The sequence below is a fragment of the Equus asinus genome, chromosome 30 (genome assembly GCF_041296235.1).
Source record: "Equus asinus isolate D_3611 breed Donkey chromosome 30, EquAss-T2T_v2, whole genome shotgun sequence".
NCBI lineage: Eukaryota > Metazoa > Chordata > Mammalia > Perissodactyla > Equidae > Equus > Equus asinus.
Window position 1 is genome coordinate 25,779,632 of NC_091819.1, and position 21,362 is coordinate 25,800,993.

At 41.2% G+C, this 21,362-nt stretch overlaps 1 protein-coding gene across 3 annotated transcripts in view; it reads left to right on the forward strand.

Annotated features, from left to right (window-relative positions):
* FMN2 (formin 2) overlaps positions 1–21,362 on the forward strand; it is a 345,907-nt gene that overhangs the window by 82,516 nt on the left and 242,029 nt on the right. For all 3 annotated transcript variants that reach the window (XR_011499414.1, XM_070501555.1, XM_070501556.1), the window contains exons 3-4: positions 689–836; positions 8,967–9,022. Coding sequence is in view for 2 of the 3 variants with exons in the window: in XM_070501555.1 (XP_070357656.1) it covers positions 689–836; positions 8,967–9,022 (204 nt within the window). In the remaining variant the exon portion in view is untranslated. The remainder of the gene's footprint in view (positions 1–688; positions 837–8,966; positions 9,023–21,362) is intronic.

Consider the following 21,362-nt stretch of genomic DNA (forward strand, 5'->3'; position numbering starts at 1 on the left):
TTCCAGTTTACCCCCTGGCACCGGGTGTAGGTATGAGCCGCCTTCTCATTTTGTCCAGATTCTGTTGGGCTGCAGCTGGGAAGAGCTTCCTTTGCCAGAAGATTCCCATCCAGTTCTTTTATTCTTGGCAGGTTCATTTACTTTTTCATGGTTTTTCTCCTAAACCAATTCCCAGCCTGGACCCAGATAAGTCGGTTTCCTGGGCCTTTTGTTATTGAAGGCAAGGAAGCTATTATTGTCCTGTGGTGCCCGGGACAGCCCGTCCTTTGCCTTTGCCACAAGTGTTTAAACAGATCTTAAAGGGACATCAAATTCAAATGTATTAAAGATGCTAGTTCAGGGAGATCCTGAGTGGATGTCTGGATGTTCTGATCTTATAGTCCCTGCAGGCCCTCATGGCATCTCTACCTCCAAAGAAAGACTGAGATTTTACTATAGAAAGGAAGTTGAGACGAGTATGCTTATGAGAATGAAATGACTGTGTGAAAGAATGTTGATGTTAGGAATCTGCTTTGAATAGTATCAATGCTGTTTTAACATTTTATATATGTATGCATATAATGTACACACACCCACCCATGTATATTTATAATAGAAATGATATTGCAATATATCAATCAAGATGATTTCAGTTTTTTCATTATTGAATTAAAATAGCTTTAAAAAAATGTTTTATTTTTGAATATAGCAAGATCAACTTTACACCTGGGCTGCAGTTAGTCAGCCCACACACTCACTGGATTGCACAGAAGGGCAGTTTCCCAGGCGAGTCCCGTCTGTCTGGCCACCGTCTGGACCTCCTGATGAAGAACACGGGCCCACGGCTGCTGACGCAGGTAGGACCGGGCGTGGGGCGCGTTCTGAGTGCGTGTGACATGAAGCGTCTGTGCAGTGCAGACTGGGCCGTGAGTCTGTGCTTCTCCTCGAGGTCTGTCTTCGATTATAGTCAGCAGATAACTCAAGGAAAGTCACTGGGGGGCTTGTTAAATGGGAAGTTGTTACTTCCCACCTTAAGGCTGCTGAGTTAGAATTCCGGCGAGTAGGACGCTGGCGTTGTTCAGTCATTGTTGTGTAGACAGAGTGTGAGAAGCACTGTTCTTGGAGTCCCGATGCAGCCACTACCCAGGGTCTAAGCTCTGTGTCCGGAGGAGCGAGGAGGCCCCGAGGGAGCTTTTTGTCTGTCACCTGCGGAGGGGCGGCGACATCACCTCTTCCCTCTGGCTCTCCTCCCTCACCACCTTCTTCCTGCCTTTCTTAGTCCTTTTCTTCATCTTCAGAGAGAACTGAGAGAGGCAAGACGGAGATACCGGTTTTACTAAATCTGAATTTTAAGTAATCTTTTAAAAATTGCACAGTGTTCAGATGTAATATTTATTTTTCTTTAAAATTTTTCTCTTAGGTTGTTTTTTCTCATGGTACCTTTTGTTGTCTTAAAGTTTTTTGAGTTACTGGCTGGGAAGGTAGCGTGAGATTAACATCAGCTTTTATATGGAGCCCAACACCAGGAAAGCACTTGATATTTGTCATTCGGAATTAAGAATCGTATTTGTGTAGCAATGTCTAATGGAATTTGGTTGTTTCATTCCTTGGTTTTTCTTCATTTTGGCATAATGAATTCTGGGTTTCTTCTTGGTGGACTGATCAGGAATATTGATGTCTGATCTGTAAGTGCAGGGTAAATAGAAGGGCATTGTGACTGTTCAGAAATCTCTCCCTTGCCAAATTTTCCTACATGGCAGTCTGGGTATTAAGAATTTTGATCCCCCCACCCCCAATGGCTTATAGAGAAAAACGTAGTCATTAGACACTTAATTTGGACTTGTAGTAAACGAGCATAGGATGAGAGCATGGAGCTTGGGCTCGGCCATTTCCCAGCTTTGTAACCTGGGAATTTTTCTCACGACTGTACTCAGTCTCTTCACCTGTGAAACAGTGAGAAGAGAAACATTTACTGCGTAGCCATTTTGAGAGCTGCACGAGTTAATGTAGGTTAAAGCGCAGAATCAGCTTTTAGAATGCAGTGCCTGGTTCAGCAGAAGTGTTTGCTGCTGTTTTTATAATTATTGTCATTATTTCGTGTCCTTATCTTCCTGATGAATTCCCTGTAAAAACCAACAGTGACCCATAGTGTCAACGGTTTTATTCGAGGCCCCTGCACAGAGGTCTGCAAAGACAGCCAGTGCTCGCCACCTCCTGTTTGATCCCTGTCTCTGGAGGGACGCATTTGCCTCTTTCTTCCGTGCACTGAGGCAGTGAAGGGGGGCCCACACCAATTCTGCGTGCCCCTCTTTTAATGTTCAGTGCTTCTGAAACACTGCTTAGTGTTTACTTGGTGGCCTATACTCCCTGAAATGAACATCACCGGGAAGATAGGCTGTAGGAAACTGTTCCATGTGGGGCTCTGAGTTTATCATAACACAGAGTACAGTTGATCGAGGGTCAACGTAGAGTTCCTTAATGCAAAGCTCTTCAGAGATGAGGGTGTTCTAATGTGATAACACCTGAAAATAAAGCAAGCACATAAAAGCGTAGTGTAGTTTTAAAAGGAAAAGCACACAACTAAAAGAATCGATCCCATTAAATACACCCTTCTACTTGTTTATGTTAAAAGTTACTTCCTGGTAGGAAATAGCCAGATGTAGAGATAGTAGAATTGATCAATTTCATGGAGAGCTCTTTTAACAGTTGTTCATATCTTATGTTTTACATCATTGTTTGGGGTGACATTTTCATTTTTTTCTTCCCTTGTGTGTTTATCATTCTCAACTTTTCTAACTGAAACATTTCTATTCTCTCAAATTTTAGAGCACTTAAAGTTATGAAACATTTTATGCTATTGATTTTGTATATTGGAGGAGCACTAGATTGAAAGTTAATTAGTGCTAATTAGAGTTTTAATTTGGTAAAAGATGACAGTTGGAGTTAATGCTGGGAAGGTTGTGACCTAGCTTTTTTCTCATTATTTGATGTAGCTTGCAAAATGCCAGAGCAAGTAATTTTTAATATAATAACTTGTCTTCTTTTAAAATATGCATTCTTGAAGAGGATGATGGAGGTAAGTAGAAAATAATTTAATACAGTGACTTGTTTTTCTCCAATTGATCTGTTATAAACCCAACAGCCATGTAGCATTTGCTTGTCCAGTGATCTAATGGCACTTTCTGAATTTTTCCTGCTGTGGCTCCATGGGGCATTCTCGTTCTGTGGGCCAGACTCCCCTGACCCTCCGAGTCAAGCATTCAGTTCTAAGAGTGAGAATGTTAATAATACAGTGAAAACTTTGCATAGAGTCTACTGTTTTTTTTAAAAAATATGTATCAATTGCAAACTTTGATAACATAATTGTTAATAGTAATAAACTATTTGCAGTGCACTTAACAACTGATTGCCTCACATTGTTATCTGGTCACATCATGGTTAAAACCACTATTTGCAACATGTGGCCCCTTTCGATTTTCATTTAAAGTAAAAGAGTTCAATGACTTTTTTCTTTTTGAAGAAAACTGACTTGCAGTTCCATCTTAGGAAATGGACAACTTATTTTTTTGCCTTTTTTTGGTCTTCTGGCTCTTCTTTGTATTGCTTATTAATTTACATGTCCAGCTACTTCCGATCCATGGTGCTGCCTCTTCTGCCTGTCTCATGATCTCACTTTAATTTTTCCATAATCCCTTCTGTGAAAGAGGTTTTTCTCCACCTTCATATAGTGTTGAAGGAACCAACCCTCCTTTATGTGAACTTGAAGTGAGGAGGCCAAAGTGCAGCCTCGATGCCTCCCCCCAGAGAGCTGCCAGGGGGCGGCAGAGTCCTGTGAGGCTTTGCTCCCTTCCTGGCTCCCTGCATGGTTGCCATTGTCTCTGGAGAGGAGCCTAGGGTGTTATAGTCGACATTTTGAAGTCTATGGAAGCCTCCTGAAGGCTAAAGCTGGCTGGAAAGGAAATCAGAAAGCAACATGCTCCAAAAGTTGGTGGCAGAAACATTAAGAAGAAAACCTTTCCATTTGTCTTGTTTCCTCTTCATTTTCTCTCTCATTTTCCTTTACTTACAGGGTACCAGGCTGCAAACCCTCCCCACCCCCATGGCGGTTCTTTTTTCTGGAGTCCCATGGCGGTTCTTTTTTCTGGAGTCCCATGGCATTTTATTCATATCTCTATCGTTTGAGTTATTTCTGTGTTGTCATTTATCTCTTTATACATATCTGTTTTACAGACTCCTAACATGTCAAGACCTTTGGGCACATAGTATATACTTAAATATTTGAGTGAATAGATGAAAATCTTTTGTTGAATGAGATCTAAATAAGTAAAATATCTACTTAGCACGTGAATGCAAGCATTGGAGGGAGAGTTTTGTGTGTGTGCTGATCGTTTTAGCCCGTGGGTCATTTTAGGGACTCAGTACCAAGTTTCAAAGGTTATTCAATAGATTTACACAAGATCAAAGAGATAATTAACTTCAGTTTTCAAATTCATGAGAAAGTGCAGGATGTCTAGATGTGAGTTGGGACTTGATCATTCTTGCGGCATCTTTGGAAAATCATGTCCCTTATCTTTCTCTGAAAGCGTCAGTGGCCAAGAGAGCGAATGGAGGACTGATCTTTAGAAAGGCAATTTAGGCACAGGCAGTCCTGGAGGGAAATATATGGAAGGAGAGCTGGTAGAAACATGGCAAAAACTTTTTGTGGAGAAATCTTAAAAATTGGGTTCACATGCTGGCTGATAGAATTGTAAGCCACTTTTGCCCCAGAAAAGATTTGAGCAGCTTATAAATAGCTAGGTGTACAAACGGATTACAAAGGAAAATAGATCAAACTGAAAGGAATTTAGGATGGAACAATGAAATGAAGCTGAGGCAAGCCAGCATGTTGAAATGTGTTTCAGAAGGACCTGCAGTTTTTAAAGGTAGTTGGAAATTTATCCCTCAGGTTTAAAGTAGAAAGGGAAATGGGAACAATTCTCTATCATCCCGTGTCCAGGAGATTTAAAGCAACAGTCTCTCAGAGAAGCACAGCTTTTCTGGCCTCTAATATTCAAAAGAAGTTTCTAATGGTTCCTAATAAAAGAGATTCTTTGTGATGCACTGCAAGTACAGCATCATCAGCTCATTTCCAGGTTTTGTCCAAACGCTTTGGGGTGCGTTCGGTTGAGGTAACGCAGATAGTCTGTAAGGGGCCATAGGAGAGGTTGACAGCGTTCTCTCTCTCAGCTTCTCGCTTGATCAAGGGACAAAATGTTCTAGAACAGATTGACTGTGTCTCCTGTAGGTCATGCCCCATCTTCAACATGTTTTTTGTAAAATCAGGCTGCATTTCCCCTTGCATATGCAAGCTAAAGCCTGTGTGTAGACGTCCTTTGTTGGCAGCGAGGGGCAGATCCATACTATTAAATAATCAGATAAGCCCTTTTCAGGAAAATCACTTATTTAACCCCATCATCGTTTGTGGAAGGACTACCAGAATTAAAATACCAGAATTAGAAACATCCACCACTTATTAGGCAACTAATTCTAAGTCTTGCTATTTCAATGAAGTTTAATGAATTCTCTTTCTATTAAATTGACTAGATTTGAATCAACTTGATGTATACCAAAAGAAGCTGTAATTTACTAATTTTATATAAGTGCATTTTTATTTAAAATGTAAAACTCGTTAGAGATGACTTCATTTGCAGAGGCAGACTCTGTATATTTTAAAGGGTGCTGTGATTTATTTTCCTTCAGAGCAGAGAGGCACATCCTACTCATGGTCTTGCTGCCCTCTCTCTAGGAAGGTCAAACTCGTCCCCGTCCATTCCGTTTTATAAGTTAGAAGCTTATTTTGCAATGATGAGGAGATCATTTCTGAAACATATTTGGAATTGTGGGGAGCCCAGAATTTCAGATCATTTGCAGAATTTTATGAGGTGACTTAAAAAAAAAGGAACATCTAAGGTTTTGTTGGGAATGTTCTCTCTCTCCCTTCGCGCCACAGTAATGTTTTTGACGGCAAGTCTAGTTTCTGAGTTCTTCAGGGGGGTGAGTGAGGGAGTTGGCAGGTCTAAATGTGCCCTCCAGGGAGCTCTCACTGGGTCACTCTTTCAAAACAGCCTTCCTAGTTGATGAATATTTAGTGGGGATCCTGTCAGTTCCAGAGCTGAGAGAAGCAATTCCCGAAAGCGCCCTGGATCCTGGGAGAGGAGAGTGTTGGTAACAAGTGCCATCGGGGTTTCAACGAGGCACGATCATTCTCAGGATGTTAGAACTGAGCGGATTTCTCGGATTTCTCGAGTGCCCGCCCGGTGACTCTGGACCTGAGCCCTCGCTCAGGAGCCAGCTGACGACTTATTTGCCCTGAGCGTGCCAGCTCTTTTCCACTCACGCTCCTTTTTGCCATTTCTCATGCTTCTCCTTACTCTTTCTCTTTCCTATACTTTTCCTCCTCCTTCTTCTCTTTCTTACTTTATTCTCTATTATTTTCTTTCACATCTATTTTCTTTCTTTTCTTATTGTTCTCTTCATTCTCCCTTAATTTTGTAGTACGGTTACTCTGTACATCACTTTCTTCTTAAAATCTTGACCCTGTTCAACTCTTAAACTTCAGCTTATGATTTTGAAGAGAGTATTTTGATAAATTTCTCTTAGATGTTGTAACACACTGATTCAAGGAAATAAAAAGTGTCATGAAAGGGATGGGGATGGAGAATGAACTGAGTTTGGGTAGCTGTGGAGTTAGAGAGGGAGATGAGAGCCTAGCTGTGGGTATTCAACATACTGGCTGATGCGTCTTTGTAGCTCATTGTCGGGGTAAACCGCACGCAGTCTTGTTTACCCTCAGAGCCCAGAGGTCTGCTTCTCTGGGCAGGTCACCAGGTCTGAGCCTATAGAAAAAGAGCCAGGAAGCACCGAGTGCATTTCTAATGTAGAGAACTTTTAGTGGTCCACAGGAGACGCTCTGGGCTCTTCCCGCACTGTCTAAATAGAAAGAAGAGGAAGCGAAGCTTTTCAGCATCTGCACAAAGCCAGGACCGTATCTTGAGTCGGTGGAGTTTGGGAGGATGTGGAAGTGACTGAAAGCAAAAGTGTCCCGGAGTGCAGATTTGCTTTAACATGAACTCTTGGCTGGCTTTGATGTTAAAGGTCTTTATTCAAAATGGCTGACTCTAGCGCTAAGTTCAGAGTGGAGATTTATCAGTATAAGAAACATCCCCTTTTCACTAACTTATTGAAATATAGTATTTGTCGGGGAAAATGGTTGTATTTGAAGCCTACTTGTTAATGTTCTGTTGCCACAGTGACATTTGTGGCATGAAGTGACTGCTTCCTGCTATTCTCAATAATTTTTGTTTTGAAAGACACACCCCGGGCTGCGGTGCGGGAAGCAGTGAAGGCACAGCAGTGTCCGTGTTGCCCGCTGTGAAGCCTGTCCTCCCGCTTGGCCTGCTCAGGATGCCCACTCTGTGGTGGCGTCCTTGCTCATGGTGTGACCAGTCTTGTGCTCACTCCTTTCATTCCCTCCTGCAATTACTCAACCACTTTGTGCCAGGCAGGCACTGTTCTAGAAGCTGGGGATACAATAAGGGGAAAAAAATCTATAAAATCTCTGTCCTCACAGGGTTTGTTTTTGTCAGGTGAGAGAGAGAACAGATAAGTAGGCAGACAAGTGCGTCTAGTCTATCGTGTGATGATCAGTGTCATGAAGAGGGTGAGTGACAGGCAGTGGGGAAAGCTAGGGAGTGGGTGCGCCGCTCCTTTAACTAGGGAGCCCAGGGAGCTGGAGCAAGGCCCGGAGGGAGGGACAAGGCAGGAGGTCATGCAGATACCCCAGGGCTGCAGGGACAGCTGGAGGGAGCGTGACTGTGATGTGGTGGGCAGCAAGAAGCCATGCGGCTGGAGCACAGTGAGCCAGAGGGGAAAGGCGGAGGAGCTTCGAGAGGTCAGGGAGGGTAGGCAGACGAAAGAAGGCCCCTGGGCCCATCGAGACTGTGCTTTAGTCTAAGTGAGAGGAAAACTTTCAATGTCATTAACAATATGTTACACAATTTAAGTAATAAATACCTTTTGTTTTTCGATAGCCTTGTCACACACATCAACTAAAATGCTGCTAAATCAGGAATGTCTCACTTGTCCCCGGGAGTGACGGCTGTATCTTTTCAGGTGTCTGGTCTGCACGCCAGTCAGGGGTGGGAGCCATGTGACAGTCAGGAGACAAACTCTAGTCTTCAGGTTGCTACCAACTGCTTGTGTTATGGGCCTTGGGTTTCTCATCTGTCAATGTGGAAGATAGACAAGATGAAGGGTTTTCAGACTCTGACCCGTGGAGCCCTGGGGATTCCTGGTGCCTTTTTATTTTTATTCTTACATTTTTAAGTTTCTGTGCAGGCTTCACTTAGAAGAAAGTGTCCCCAGCTTACAAAAAGAGTCCTGCACTTGGTTATCCCTTAGATTTTTCCAGCATGAAGAATTTTCGGGCTCACAGACTCCCAAAGGACAGACTAAAGGAGCAGCTTCCCCTGTTACTCACTGCCTCTTGATGACAGTGCTTCAGTGTCTCTCACTGAATTCAGAAGGTAATTTGTCAATAGTTAGGTAAGGCATTTGAGGTCCCAGCCTTCAAGATGGCTGAGGTGGCGTCTGTCACTGTACCGACTTACGCTAAGTGAAGAGTATAAAAGGTGACTGTCTTATCAGGTACTTCCTGCTAATTCAAAATAGAAACTAGCAATTGAAAAAAATAACCAGGATTGATGTGTCTCAAGGGCATACGGCTATTCTAATTTCAAAAGTAATTAATGACGTGAGTGTTAGTCATTATATGTGTTAGACGTATTGAAAAGCAGTCATGTCCTCAATACAGAAGTGTAATCTGAAGATAAACGGAATGTTTTTGGTACTTATGGTTAAAGATGTACTTTACTTAGTTTTGTTTTCTGATTGAGGAAATGGGAAAATTTGTTCTTTAATTTTGCCTATCTTCTTCCTTTCCAACCCAGAATGTCAATCTGCTGTTTTGGAGACTCCAAGAAAAAGTTCAGATGCCGTTCAACAGGTGAGATGTTCTTACTAGGACGTCGAATCCTTTTTTCTCTTGTTTGTTGTAGAATTGTGACAGACTCGGGTCTGTCTTCCCGGCTGCCCCGCTGGCTGGGCCGCCCGGTTCTCTCAGCCTGCCGGGCATCCAGTCAGGCAGAAGTGAATGCTTTCTTCCCTTGAGACTTTGCAGAGAAAATCAGCCTTGAAGTGGAACTGAGTACATGCTTTTCAGAAGCTGCATCATTCGCTATGCAGCCAGCATGGGCCTGACAACAGCTGGCTCCAGCAGAAAACAGTGACCTCTCCGGGAGATGACGCGCAGAGATGTGCCTGGCCGAACCAGAGTCACGTGGATACGATTGTTAAGAAAATCTGTCAGAGTTTTTCTAAAATCAAATAATATTCTTAAGTTGCTTTAGTGGATGAAACATTAGTTGGTGTCTTTTTAATTTCCACAGAAACTTTTTTTTGTTACTAAAGCCAAATTTCATGTTTTTTCTCTTGTAACAAAATGGACTTACTCTTGAAAAAAAGACCCTGCAAGAAAGGAAGAACTTATATGAAATAGTAATTGTGGATAGCTCTTGCTCTTTTTTAGTATAAAACCCATTGTTTATTTTATTTATACTTTCTCCCAACTGTGCTTTTGAAAGTAAAGGAGCATTAGAATTTATCGGTAAGGAGTGTGTGTTCCCCTGAGCATGGCCCAGTAGAAATGGGGTGACTCTGACCTGGCTTCTAGGTCTGTTTCAGGTGAGTGTGTGACGACCCACAGAGGCTATCTGTGACACAGTGTTCTTTTTGTAAAATTCAAAAATCTGGTGATTTTTGAGAACTTTTCCAAGTATGAAATGACATCCTTTTAAGAAAGAAGTGGAAGGATCCTTCTCAAAATTGAAAATTATCAAAAATTATTTGTTACTTTTCACTTGCCAAGAACAATGGATGTTTCTTCAGTTGTATTGATTGAAAATCCTAAAAGTATAAATTTGGCGACCTAATAAATGAATTTTCAGAAAAATGAGCCAGGAAAATAAATATCTTAAGATCAATCAAGATATCACATTAAGAAAGTAGTAGTATTATTTATTACATTATATAAAATTAGGACACTATAGTTTTATCTTCTTGAAGTTTATAAGCTCATGTTGTTACTCATACATCATTTTTATCCCTATTATGTTTTACAAGTAATAAATATATTTTTAAAGGAAAGAAAAAAAAAAAGCCAGCAGCCCTGCATCATACAGGCAAGCCGTGCGCCCCCTGGAGGAGAAGTAAGGATGCAGCATTGGCTGAGAACTTCATTTTTTTAAAAATTAATTAATTAATTAAATTTTATTTTTTTTTTGGTGATGACGATTGGCCCTGAGCTAACATCTGTTGCCAATCTTCCTCTTTTTTTGCTTGAGGGAGATTGCCGCTCAGCTAACATCTGTGCCAGTCTTCCTCTATTTTGTATGTGGGATGCTGCCACAGCATGGCGTGATGAGTGGTGTGTAGGTCCACACCAGGGATCCAAACCCAGGAACCCCCCTGCCACTGAAGTGGAGCCTGCAACTTAACCACTATGCTGCTGGGCCGGCCCTGAGAACTTCATTTTATAATACACTGGTACCTTTCAAAAATACAGCTGGATTGGCCATTATCGTAAGAGTAAAGATCCTCGCAGTGTCCTACAGCAAGTTCTCCAGCCTCTGTGTCAGAGCAGAGACCGATGTCAGGCTGGGGCGCTCAGAGAGGCACGGTGCGCTCAGCTGAGCGTTGTTTAATGATTGTGCAATGATTAGGCAATAGTGAATACGGTGGAGAAAGATTAAAAAAAGGTAAAGAGAAATAAAGTCAGAAATAAATAACAAAATAGTGCCCTCAAAATACCCTCTCATTATTTTTGAAACTTTTGTTTTTTGAGGCATGAGTAAGTTGTGATCTAAGATAATGTGTTAGATTTTTCTAAATCTATATCTCCAGGGCATATATTACCAAGTTCTTTGTTATATATGATGATGGCAAAGAAACATTGGACAAAAAGTATTCTATCAACAGTGACAAGGCGTGCGTAACATTGCTCTATACATTAGGATTCCAGCTGTAATAAGTCAAGATCTATATTCCTGTGTGTAAAATTATAGTGACTATTTTTCCTGGACTGTGAACCATGGTAAAATATATTGTAATAAGCAGAAAACCTGATGAACTAGATGATTTAAAAACACCGATGTTACAGCTTGGAAACTCAAGGGTGAAATAGCTCAGTTTAAATTTCACACCTTCTCCTTTCCTTGTTGCCAGTGAAGTGTGTAGAAGCCAGAAAATACAATGAATTAAATTGGGGTAACAATATTTGGGAGCAGTTGAGGTTAAGCAGTCAACAATGACATCCCTTACTTTTTGAGCCATTGACTGTTTGTCATAAGTTTATTTTCTGGATTGGTTCTTTTCTTAGATGATTTGTGTCTGTTTCCTAAAAGAGATATAGGAAATGAGAATTAACTATCAATCTATTGTGACTTGTTCCTTTGCTGTATTACCTTATGCAATTCTTACAATAATCTTTTTAAGTAACTAGTATAATTTATGTTTAACTGATAAAGGGAATGTTTATAGGCGTTATCTTACTTAAGGTCACAGAATTGATCAAGGTTAGAAGCCAAGATCTGAACATCGGTCTGTTGGGTTTGACACCTCGTGTTCTCTCCACTGTGATAAAAATGATGCTTCGACAGGAGTAATCGCCCTCTGGCTGTTTAATACCAGCTCTTGTCAACATCATCAGGTGGATGAGATGAGAAGTTTATTTCCGAAGTTATTCTATTACATTTAAACTATACTGTTTATAAGAGTCAAATGTCAAGACATGTTTTAAAGGCTTAGAGAGAGATGATTAGTTCACCCACACATTTTTAAGTTTTACTATAACTTTGGTGTGCTACATTGTGTCAGTTTTACTAACTTTAGCACTTCACTATTTTAAAAAAAACCTATTTCATTTTTCATGTAAAGCACTTTGCTGTTCTCTTGTTCGTCACTAGATGGCAGCTCTGTATCTCTGTAGAGTGCCACTGCAGCAGGAAATGAGAGGTCTTAAGCCGGCTTGCTCTGTATGAATGATGGACATAGGAGGTTTTCTGGTCTGTCGAGGCTGCCTGCGTTATTCTGTGGCTGGAACGGGCATGTCCAGGACTCCTTAGGCAGAGGCACGCAGCAGGGTCGGAAAGCATCCGCTAAGTTTTTCTTCAGATGTGAGTTCAGGCACCTGTTCTCTCCATCTGAGCACCCTGGAATTTATTGAATGAGTTTTGACTTTTACTCTCTCCCTGTAGTTAATAATTCTGAGAGCTCCATAGCCCTAGAAAAAACACATGACGCACAGAGCCTTTTCTCAACTCAAAGGAGTTGGAAGGCCATGGTGTTGCCAGAGAGTCTGATGCTTAAAGCAAATACAGCTGGTGCTCATGTGGAAAGAAAGAGCTATAGCTGCTCCTGGAGTGCTATTATTGACGGTCCTATGGAATGAGGAAGTTTAAAATACAACTACATTCCTTAAACCTCACTGATTATTTTATTTTCAAGTAATATGCTCTGAAAATCTGTGTTTAAAGAATTATTTCATAAAACTGAAACAATTCTGTTTTTTATCCTTTGGTGTTTGAAATACTGTTTAAATCTTTTAACATTCTAATATGCAAATAGGCAAATATCACTTATGTTCTCTAAAGATATTCGCTCCTATGTTAAAGATTAATATGTGGGAGCAAAACTGGTTACCACCCAGTTTTTAACTTATTTTTTGCATTTGAAATTATGTATAAAATTTGGGTTTTGAAGTACTTTCCTAAGACTTGACATCTTTCTCATGTAAATAGACTAGCTGAAAGGTAACTAGAACTAAATTTGATCTTTAAAAACTCTAGCTTTCGATAAAAATTGATAATATAAGGCAGTTGAAAGTTGGGTCTTTCTACATGTCATGATACTTATTAATTGTGAATAGCCTCATCTCTTACAAAGTGCTGGGTAATAAAGAGAAATTAGACAATCTCAGCACTCTCTTCCCCCACATGTTGTACAGTTTATATGCAAATAAATTCTCAAAGGTCAGAAAAATGGTTATGATTTGAGAGAACTGGCAAAGTCCTATCTCAGTCCAGTTTTAACCTCTTTTGAAGTTGGCTTAAAAGCCTTCTCTTTGGGGGCTGGCCCAGTGGCACAGCAGTTAAGTTCACACATTCCGATTTGCCAGCCCGGGGTTTGGCGGTTTGGATCCTGGGTGCAGACATGGCCTCACTCAGCGAGCCATGCTGTGGCAGGCATCCCGCATATAAAGTAAAGAAAGATGGGCACAGATGTTAGCTCAGGGCCAGTCTTCCTCAGCAAAAAGAGGAGGACTGGCAGCAGATGTTAGCTCAGGGCTAATATTCCTCAAAAAAAAAAAAAAAGAAGCCTTCTCTTAGGATCCTCTCTGCTCAGTGCCCCTGGGTGTCCTCAATGCCTAATTTGACTGCAAAATTCTTTTCCATTGGTTCTCCTTAAAGTGCCTGTGATGATGCTTTTTATACAATGACCACTCAGTAGAATTTATTGTTAGTTTCAGAAACATCTTTATTTAGGAACAAATCAAGGAAACAGATGTGAGGAATGTGAGGTTGCCTAATTGATGGTGCTTGAGGGGTTCCTCACGTGAGTCTTGGCATAGGAAAGTTTAAAGAGTAAAGCAGCTTTCATCAGATGAAAAGACAGGTGTGGGGTGAACGTAATTCTGAAGGAACAATAATGGAGACTTATAAAAACAAGAAGCCACTTGAATTGCATTGGAAGGTATTAGACATATCAACGGGTTAGAAAAAAATATAGTTTAATGTAAGTTCCTTCTGAACTCCCAAGGCAAAAAGTAATATGAACTTACATGGTAATTATAAGCCCACAAAACAACAATTCACAAGACAAGTGAGCAACTAAAATAGAAACAAAAGTAAGAAAAATTCAAGTTAAAGGAGAGAAGGAGAGAGATGGTTGGGGTCAGAAAACGTGGGTCAGTCATCCTTCAGGTCTCCCTCAGACTCTGATTGTTCTTACGTGCTCTGTAAATACTTTGACCCTATGAGTCTGGGGAGGGGCATTGGGAGGGGAAATGACACAAGGATACCCGTGTGGAGGCATCAGCATTGAAAATGGGTGACATTTTGGCAAGGTGTTTCTTTTAACCATAATATGTCAAGGGGAAGAAAGGATTTTTCTGGAAAGTACATTTTCATTTTATGGAAACTCTAACCAGCTCAGAGAAAGATTTAGACATTTTAGCTTTAGAAATAAAGAAAAAAGAGAAATTGTTCTGTCAGTTTTAAGAATGAAAACCAGTTAGCATCTGGAAAACAGTTACAATTTGAGACGAGAGTGTGGGGAGAGAAGTAGACGTCACACGTTGCTTTTTTCCTAAGATTCGTTTGTGCTGGGCATTTGTCTTTTCTGTGGAGAAAGGCAAATGGTTCAAGCAGCTGATCTAAAGGGATAACTGAGCCCATAAAAGTTCTTAGCTTATACAGGATGCTTATCTTCTATTGAACTTTATTGGACATCTGTTGACCTACTATGTGCGAGGCATTTGTGGTAGGTATTGAAGGAAATACAAAGAATTAGAAGGTTCCAACTCTTCCATATACATGAAGTGGTTTGCAAGATGTAATGTGATTCTGCCAAGGTATTTAGTGTATGTTGTGTTACAGAACCTAAGAAAATGGGAACATTGTTGAGAAATTGTGATTAAGGACAGCTTCTTAGGAAAGGGGGATGGGATCAAGTCCTCAGAGGGATCGCTTTTGGGCAGTGGAGGGAAGAAGAGTGAGGATTTCAGAAGGGGAAGAGAGGGAAGTTACAAAAGTAGAAAGGAACGTGGCATTTGGCGTGGGGGCGGGGGACCGGGATGGGCACAGTTGTCCAGTGACTGAGCGCCAGCTTAGTTTCCGCCTCCAGGAGCCCAGCTCTGCCCCCCACCTCCCACCTCCTCTGCCTGCAGAGCCCACACCTGAGCCAGGGCCCATCTTATCTGGATCACTGCCTAGTCTCCGGACAGGTCCCTTTACTTCCAGTCCTAATCCCTTCTAATCTTCCCTTCTCACTGCCCCCAGAGTTATCTTTCTAGAATCCAAATTTACTTACCTCTGACGTCTGCTTAGACTCCTTCAATGACTGCTCAGAGCATCTGAGGAAGCATTCTGACTCCTGCACTGGACACGCAGCCTTTCCCTTGCCGTCCTCATCTTCAGCCTTGTCACTCACCGTTTCCTACATGTTCGTTTTGTTCCAGCCTTAAAAATACCCCCATTTTCTGAAAGCTTTTGCATCCTTTATGTCTGTCTTTTTATACGTGTTTTTTCTGCCCTCCTACTCCCTTTTTTAATCTCCTTAATTCCTACATCTTTACCTAAACTCATGTCAGACTTTCCTGCCTCTTGGACACTTTCCCCAAGAGGCCTCCACCTAGATACCCCTTTTGACGTCCCCACTGTGGGACCCGGTACTTATCTACTTTCCCATCACTGTTGTTGGTTTTTTTTTTTTTTTTTTCCTTAAGATTGGCACCTGGGCTAACAACTGTTGCCAATCTTTTTTTTTTTTCTGCTTTATCTCCCCAAACCCCCCCTGTACACAGTTGTATATCCTAGTTGCAGGTCCCTCTAGTAGTGGGATGTGGGACGCCACCTCAACGTGGCCTGACGAGTGGTGCCATGTCCACACCCAGGATCTGAACCCTGGGCCGCGGCAGCGGAGCGTGCGAACTTAACCACTTGGCCACAGAGCCGGCCCCATCACTGTTGTTTTATGCATGTCTCATTGACAGTGAGCCCCTTAAAACTGAGACTATCCTTATTCTGTTTGTCCCTCCAGAACTAACACAGTCCCTGACATTTTCGGGGTGCTTGGAAAATGTTTGATGAATGAGTAAGTATATAGGAGACCACGCTGACTGGAGCAGAGGGGGCTAATTGGGGAATGGTACAAAATTCGCTTATATTCTTACCATAGTGGCTGAGGACGTGGGCTTTGAACCAGTGTACCTGGACACAAATGCCAGTTACTCCACTTTTCACTGGGAACCTATGCAAAGCATTTACTCACTGAGCCTTAGTTTCCTCATCTGTATAATGGGGTAATAGTAACTCGTCTAATAGAGTTTTGTGAGATTTAAATGCATTAACTTATGTAAAGTGCTTAGAAGAGCTCCTGGCACATAGTAGGCACTAAAATGTTAGCTGTTATGTTGTCATCATTGCTGTTAGATCTGAGCAATACTCTGATTTCGAAAAGTTGCTTTCATGATGCAGTTTACCCTCCTTACTTGTAATTTCTGTGTTTGCACACTGGCCTGCCAGCTAAAATATACTGCAGCCCCCAAATCGACACTCAGGGGCTTTCACGTTCATTTGCAGACATGCCCAAAGTGGTGAGAAATTTGAGTCCCCTGACGTGCATGTTCCCAGCTGAGAGGGGGCAAGGCGACCCTCTGCCTGCTTGTTGCAGCTCAGACTGTAAAACAGATGTCCTTCTTGCAGTCTATTTAGTGCCGCATTTCTTGTCTTTTTGTGCTTTTGCTGTTGAAAATGTCCCCCACGTGCAGTGCTGCTGTGCTGTTCCTCAGGGTAATGAGGCTGTGACATGCCCTACAGAGGAAATACGTGTGTTCGATATTAAATATATATACATTTAGCTTATATATTTGATCCATTTCTATATATTAAATGAGATGACTTTAAACAGAAACACACGGGAAACAAGGTTAGGTGTTAATCAATTGAAGAAAATATGATGGAAGGCTGGCAGGATTCCCCCTAGCAGCAGTGGGTCGTAGTCACTGTGTCACGCTGACTTTATAGAGTAACGGCTGTGAATAATGAGAGCGGACTGCACCTTGTGTCATCCTTACAGTACCCCTTTGCAGTAGGCAGAGGAAGTAACAGGTGTCCACATTTTACAGGCTACTAAAGACCTTCTGAGCCAAGTAAAGAATTTTAAAATGCCTTGTGCTCAGCAGAAGAGCCCTGAGTTTTTGAGCAAGGAAGTACTATGATGAGCTGTCCTTTAAGGAACAGTTACCTGGCAAGAGAATGTAGTATTGAGAGGGAAAGGGAGAACAGAGCGGGAAAGGAGGACCAGCCAGTAACTCTCCAGGTATTCCCACTGTGAGGTGAGGAGGTTCTGAACTAAGGTGCCAATGTGATAAAGGAAAAGCAGCAGCCAGAGGTTGAAATCATGGATTTGGGAACCATATCTGGGGTATCAGTTTGGCTGTGGTTCTCAAATGTGGTCCCTGGCCCAGCAGCATCAGCATCACCTGGGAACTTGGTAGAAGTGCCAGTTCTCAGGCCATCACCCAGACATAGTGAACCAGAAGCCCTGGGACAGGCCCAGCAGTCTGGGTTTCAGCAAGGCCTCCAGGTGCTTCTGGTGCCCATCACGTTTAAGAGCCAATGAATTAGAAAAACAATTCCAGCACATCACCATGCCCAGCTAAACGGCAAGGCAGGAGGTGGTATGTGTGTGGAGGATCAGATGCATTTTCAGTTTAAGGAAAAACTTCAGCATCTGTTTCATGGGAAGGATTCCAGAGATGCCATTTCAGCTCTCTGTGTGCGAAGCTCTTTTTTTCCACAGTACGTTCTACTTTAGAGAGCCCTTGGTGAGTTATTTACCACTTACCTTGTCTTCTGAGAGTCCCCTGTTTCTTGAAATTCCCTTTGACTTGAAATTGTACTTTATTTTTGTACGTAATCTTCTCTATTTAAAATCTGGATTTTTCTTCCTATAGGATCATGTATAGCATGTATAGGCCTGTTGTAAATCTGGAATGCCATTGGTTTGTTCCAAGACCTTAGAATGTTTAGAATTTAGAACCTGACAGAGAATTTATATGCTTCTGTGTAGGATTCATACTTTACAGATGTCTAGAGGTATCCTAACTTGCCAGTAACGTGGCCTCAGATTTAGCAGAACTTGAAAATCTGAGTATGGTAGAAAATGAATTACGTATCTCATATTAACATTTACAAAATAAATAATCACAGTGTTAACTTACCAATAAGCGGTTTTTAAATTCTAGGCTCTGAAAGTATCTTGCTTACATAATAAACATGATAAGGTTTCAAAGATGAACAAATTAACTTTTCAGCAAAAGCTTTACTTGAGTGTATCTTGGCTTCCTTTTTGACAGTTTTAGCCTTAATGTTACAGTAATGTTTTCTTTTTCTGGGAATCAGATAATCTTGTATTTGGAAAAATATTTTTGGTGAACGTTTTATTTTTTAATGGCCACTTGTATTTTGTGATATGCAAGTGTTCAAACAATTTATAAGCCCTAACCATCACCACCCACATATAAAATTATACAGGAATGGAAGAATTTTGGCTGACTTATTGTATATAATTGTTCAGCCAAAGTGGATGGCAGAGTCTACCACTTGTAATGATTTAGGAGTTTGAAGCAATACTTTTAAAAACAATTTCAAAATTGGTAATATATAAAGTAAATTACTTACTGTGTTGGATAACCAAAATAAATTTATCTTGCCTCCATTTATAAGGATGCACCCATTATACAGATTCTGTACAAAGTAGTAAAAATCGCTTTTTTCCTTTTTGAAATTTATTCTAATTTTTAAGAGTGAGAACCGTTAGCGTTAGGTAAACTATTGCACAATTACTGGAAATGCTGAGAGCCTTTTTGAAAAGTGTAGAAGTCTAATGATAATGAAAGGTACCTTTCTCCAATGTCGAGTCCTTTGAGGATCTGATAGGCCTCTGTCTAGTTGTACTCTGAAGAGATGGAAGATCACGTGCCAGGCACAGGACACAGGGAGCAGGCTCCCAACTAGAGGGGTTTCCGTGGACCACAGAGTGCCTGGCAGCCTCTTAGAGGTTAAATCTGGGCTTTGTCTGTGGGTGGGCCCTGAGAGGACAATGTTTGCTTAAATGGGCGGAGAATAGATAACAGTTTTTCTTGAGAATGACTAATATTTACCCTGTAAATTTCTTTATAAATCTTGGAAAAAAACTAAAAAAAATAGCCAGTATAGAAATCAACTCTTGCTGCTGACAAGCAATGCAGCCTTCTCTAGAGAGCTCCACAGAAAATGCCCCAGCTGACTGTGAGCCAGTCCTCTCCGAGAGTCAGCCAGCCCTTCACTGATAGCCCTGGAGAAGGAAGGCCAGATAAGCGTCTTTGAAAATACTTAACTGAATTCAGAACCAACAATCCTACCTACATCTGGCTCCTCTGTAAGATGGATGGCCGGCCTTATTAAAGGCTGGTAAGTTGAGGTTTGAGGTGAACTTAATTGCTCTGTTTCCCTGGAACGGAAAAGGAGGATTGTTACATTGATTCAGGGCTGGGATTTTGCAGGTAAAGAGAGGGTCATAAAGGGGAATAAAGATTTCAGCAAATTGGTTTTTTGTTCTCACTACAGTGGGAGTAATGTAGGAAGAAGATAGCCTCTCACTCCTGCTTCTCTTCTCTGTTCTCTAGCTGTAATGTCCTGGTAGAAATTCTCTCTCTAAAAATTTCAGTCTTTTGTCTTGCAGTCTGTTCTTTATCTTCTTCATGAATTCTTTGACTTCCCTGCCGTCTTGGCACCACAAGGCAGCCATTGCCATATTATTATGGATTCAGTTTTGGAATTTCATCCTCTTATCTCTATTTCCTCTGCCATTTCTTAGTTCTGGTTCTTATTGTAGCTTACATTTGAAAACCTTTGAAGCTTATGGAGTAGATCAATTCCTTATTTTCTCAACTTTTTATTATCTGAGTGCCCTCAGTTATCATTTTATTTAAAAAATAAGTAAAACATAACAATATACTGTAATAAATTGACTACTTATAAAATTAGATCCAACCCAAATCCCTCCTCACTTAACAAAGATCATCTTTCATAATCCACCATGCTTATTTTGGGCAGGGTCTGTCTATGAATGATTTTTGGGTCTTTTAAACCGCATGATACAAATACAGTGTAAGGTGAAATTCTTAATCTCGCAGAAGTTGTAGGATTTCCTAAAGGTCAGGGAAGGTGATAGTGGGAATCTGAATCATATGAAAAGTAAGTGATTAATGAGCACCTGACAGAGTTTGTTAGTTTGGTGAGGATGATATGACATATATGCCAAAAAGATGAATTTGCATATCAGAGGATTGTCAGAGGCCGCTGGGAAAACTGATAAACTCAAATGCTACAAAAAGTGACCATCTTTTCATAAAAGACGTCATCCCTGGCATCATATACTTCGGTCAGGAAATTTCCACTGAAAAAAATTAACACTTGAGTCATTTTAATTCTAACAGTTTGTTCACGCTTACCTTTATGATAAAAAATACTTTTTACAAATAAGGTGATGTAGTTTTTAATTTTTAATTTCTTTTTTTCCCCAGTTTTTTAAACTTTTATTTGCATTTATTTCATACTGAATTTGTTCCTGGGCTGTACATTTTTGTTTTTCATTTTCTTCTGGGATATCTTTTTTTCTGTGCGGTCTCCTCTTCGGGTTTAGGAAGAATCACTTCTTTTTCAGTAAGGACATCTCAATGGTGGCAAGAGGTACGGGTGAATGTGACCGTGAGCTCTTAAGCCTGGTGGTGCATCCTGGGGCTTTGTTTACCTGGATGTGCTCAATCTGCATCTAAACCCTTAAGTTCAGCATTCCTTGCTGCATTTTTAAGCATGTGCAGCAAAAATTCACTCCTTTTTGGCCACTGACCCTATGTCCAGCCCCACTGTTTGCTGGTGTGCACCTACCAGCTCCACGTCTGTGACAGTGGAGTGGCACACATTGCTTCTGTAAGGTGACGTCTTTCAGATACTTTCAGATAGCTTTTCCCATATGTGTACCCTTGATGGCCTGGGCACTTTCAGGAATGTTCTTAAAGTGAACATGAAGATTTGAACATGTTAATTTGGATGAGTGTGTGGGGTTTTCGGGGTCAAGTGAGTAGCAAACATTTTCAGAGATCACCTCAGGCAGCTTACAGGAAGAGCTTTTTCCCCCCACAAGTTACTCTGAAATATTGGTATGTGATTGTATCAGTCAGGCTTTGTTGAAGGAACCAGAAACCCTGCTAGATATGTTGAACAGAAGGGTTTACTTGATATAAAATTAGTTTTTTCATGGAAAGGTTAGGAAGTTTGAAGGTTTACTTCTAGGCTGAAACTTTTCAAAGGAATTGTATATGGCTGGTCTACCAGGGAAGCTAAAACCTTTGAGGCCACCACTGGAAATCAGAGAGTAGACATTGGAATGTTGTCCCAGAGCAGCCTCAAGTTAGCAGACCTTGATCCCTAACAGAAAGTCACGGCACACAAGAGTATGGCCCC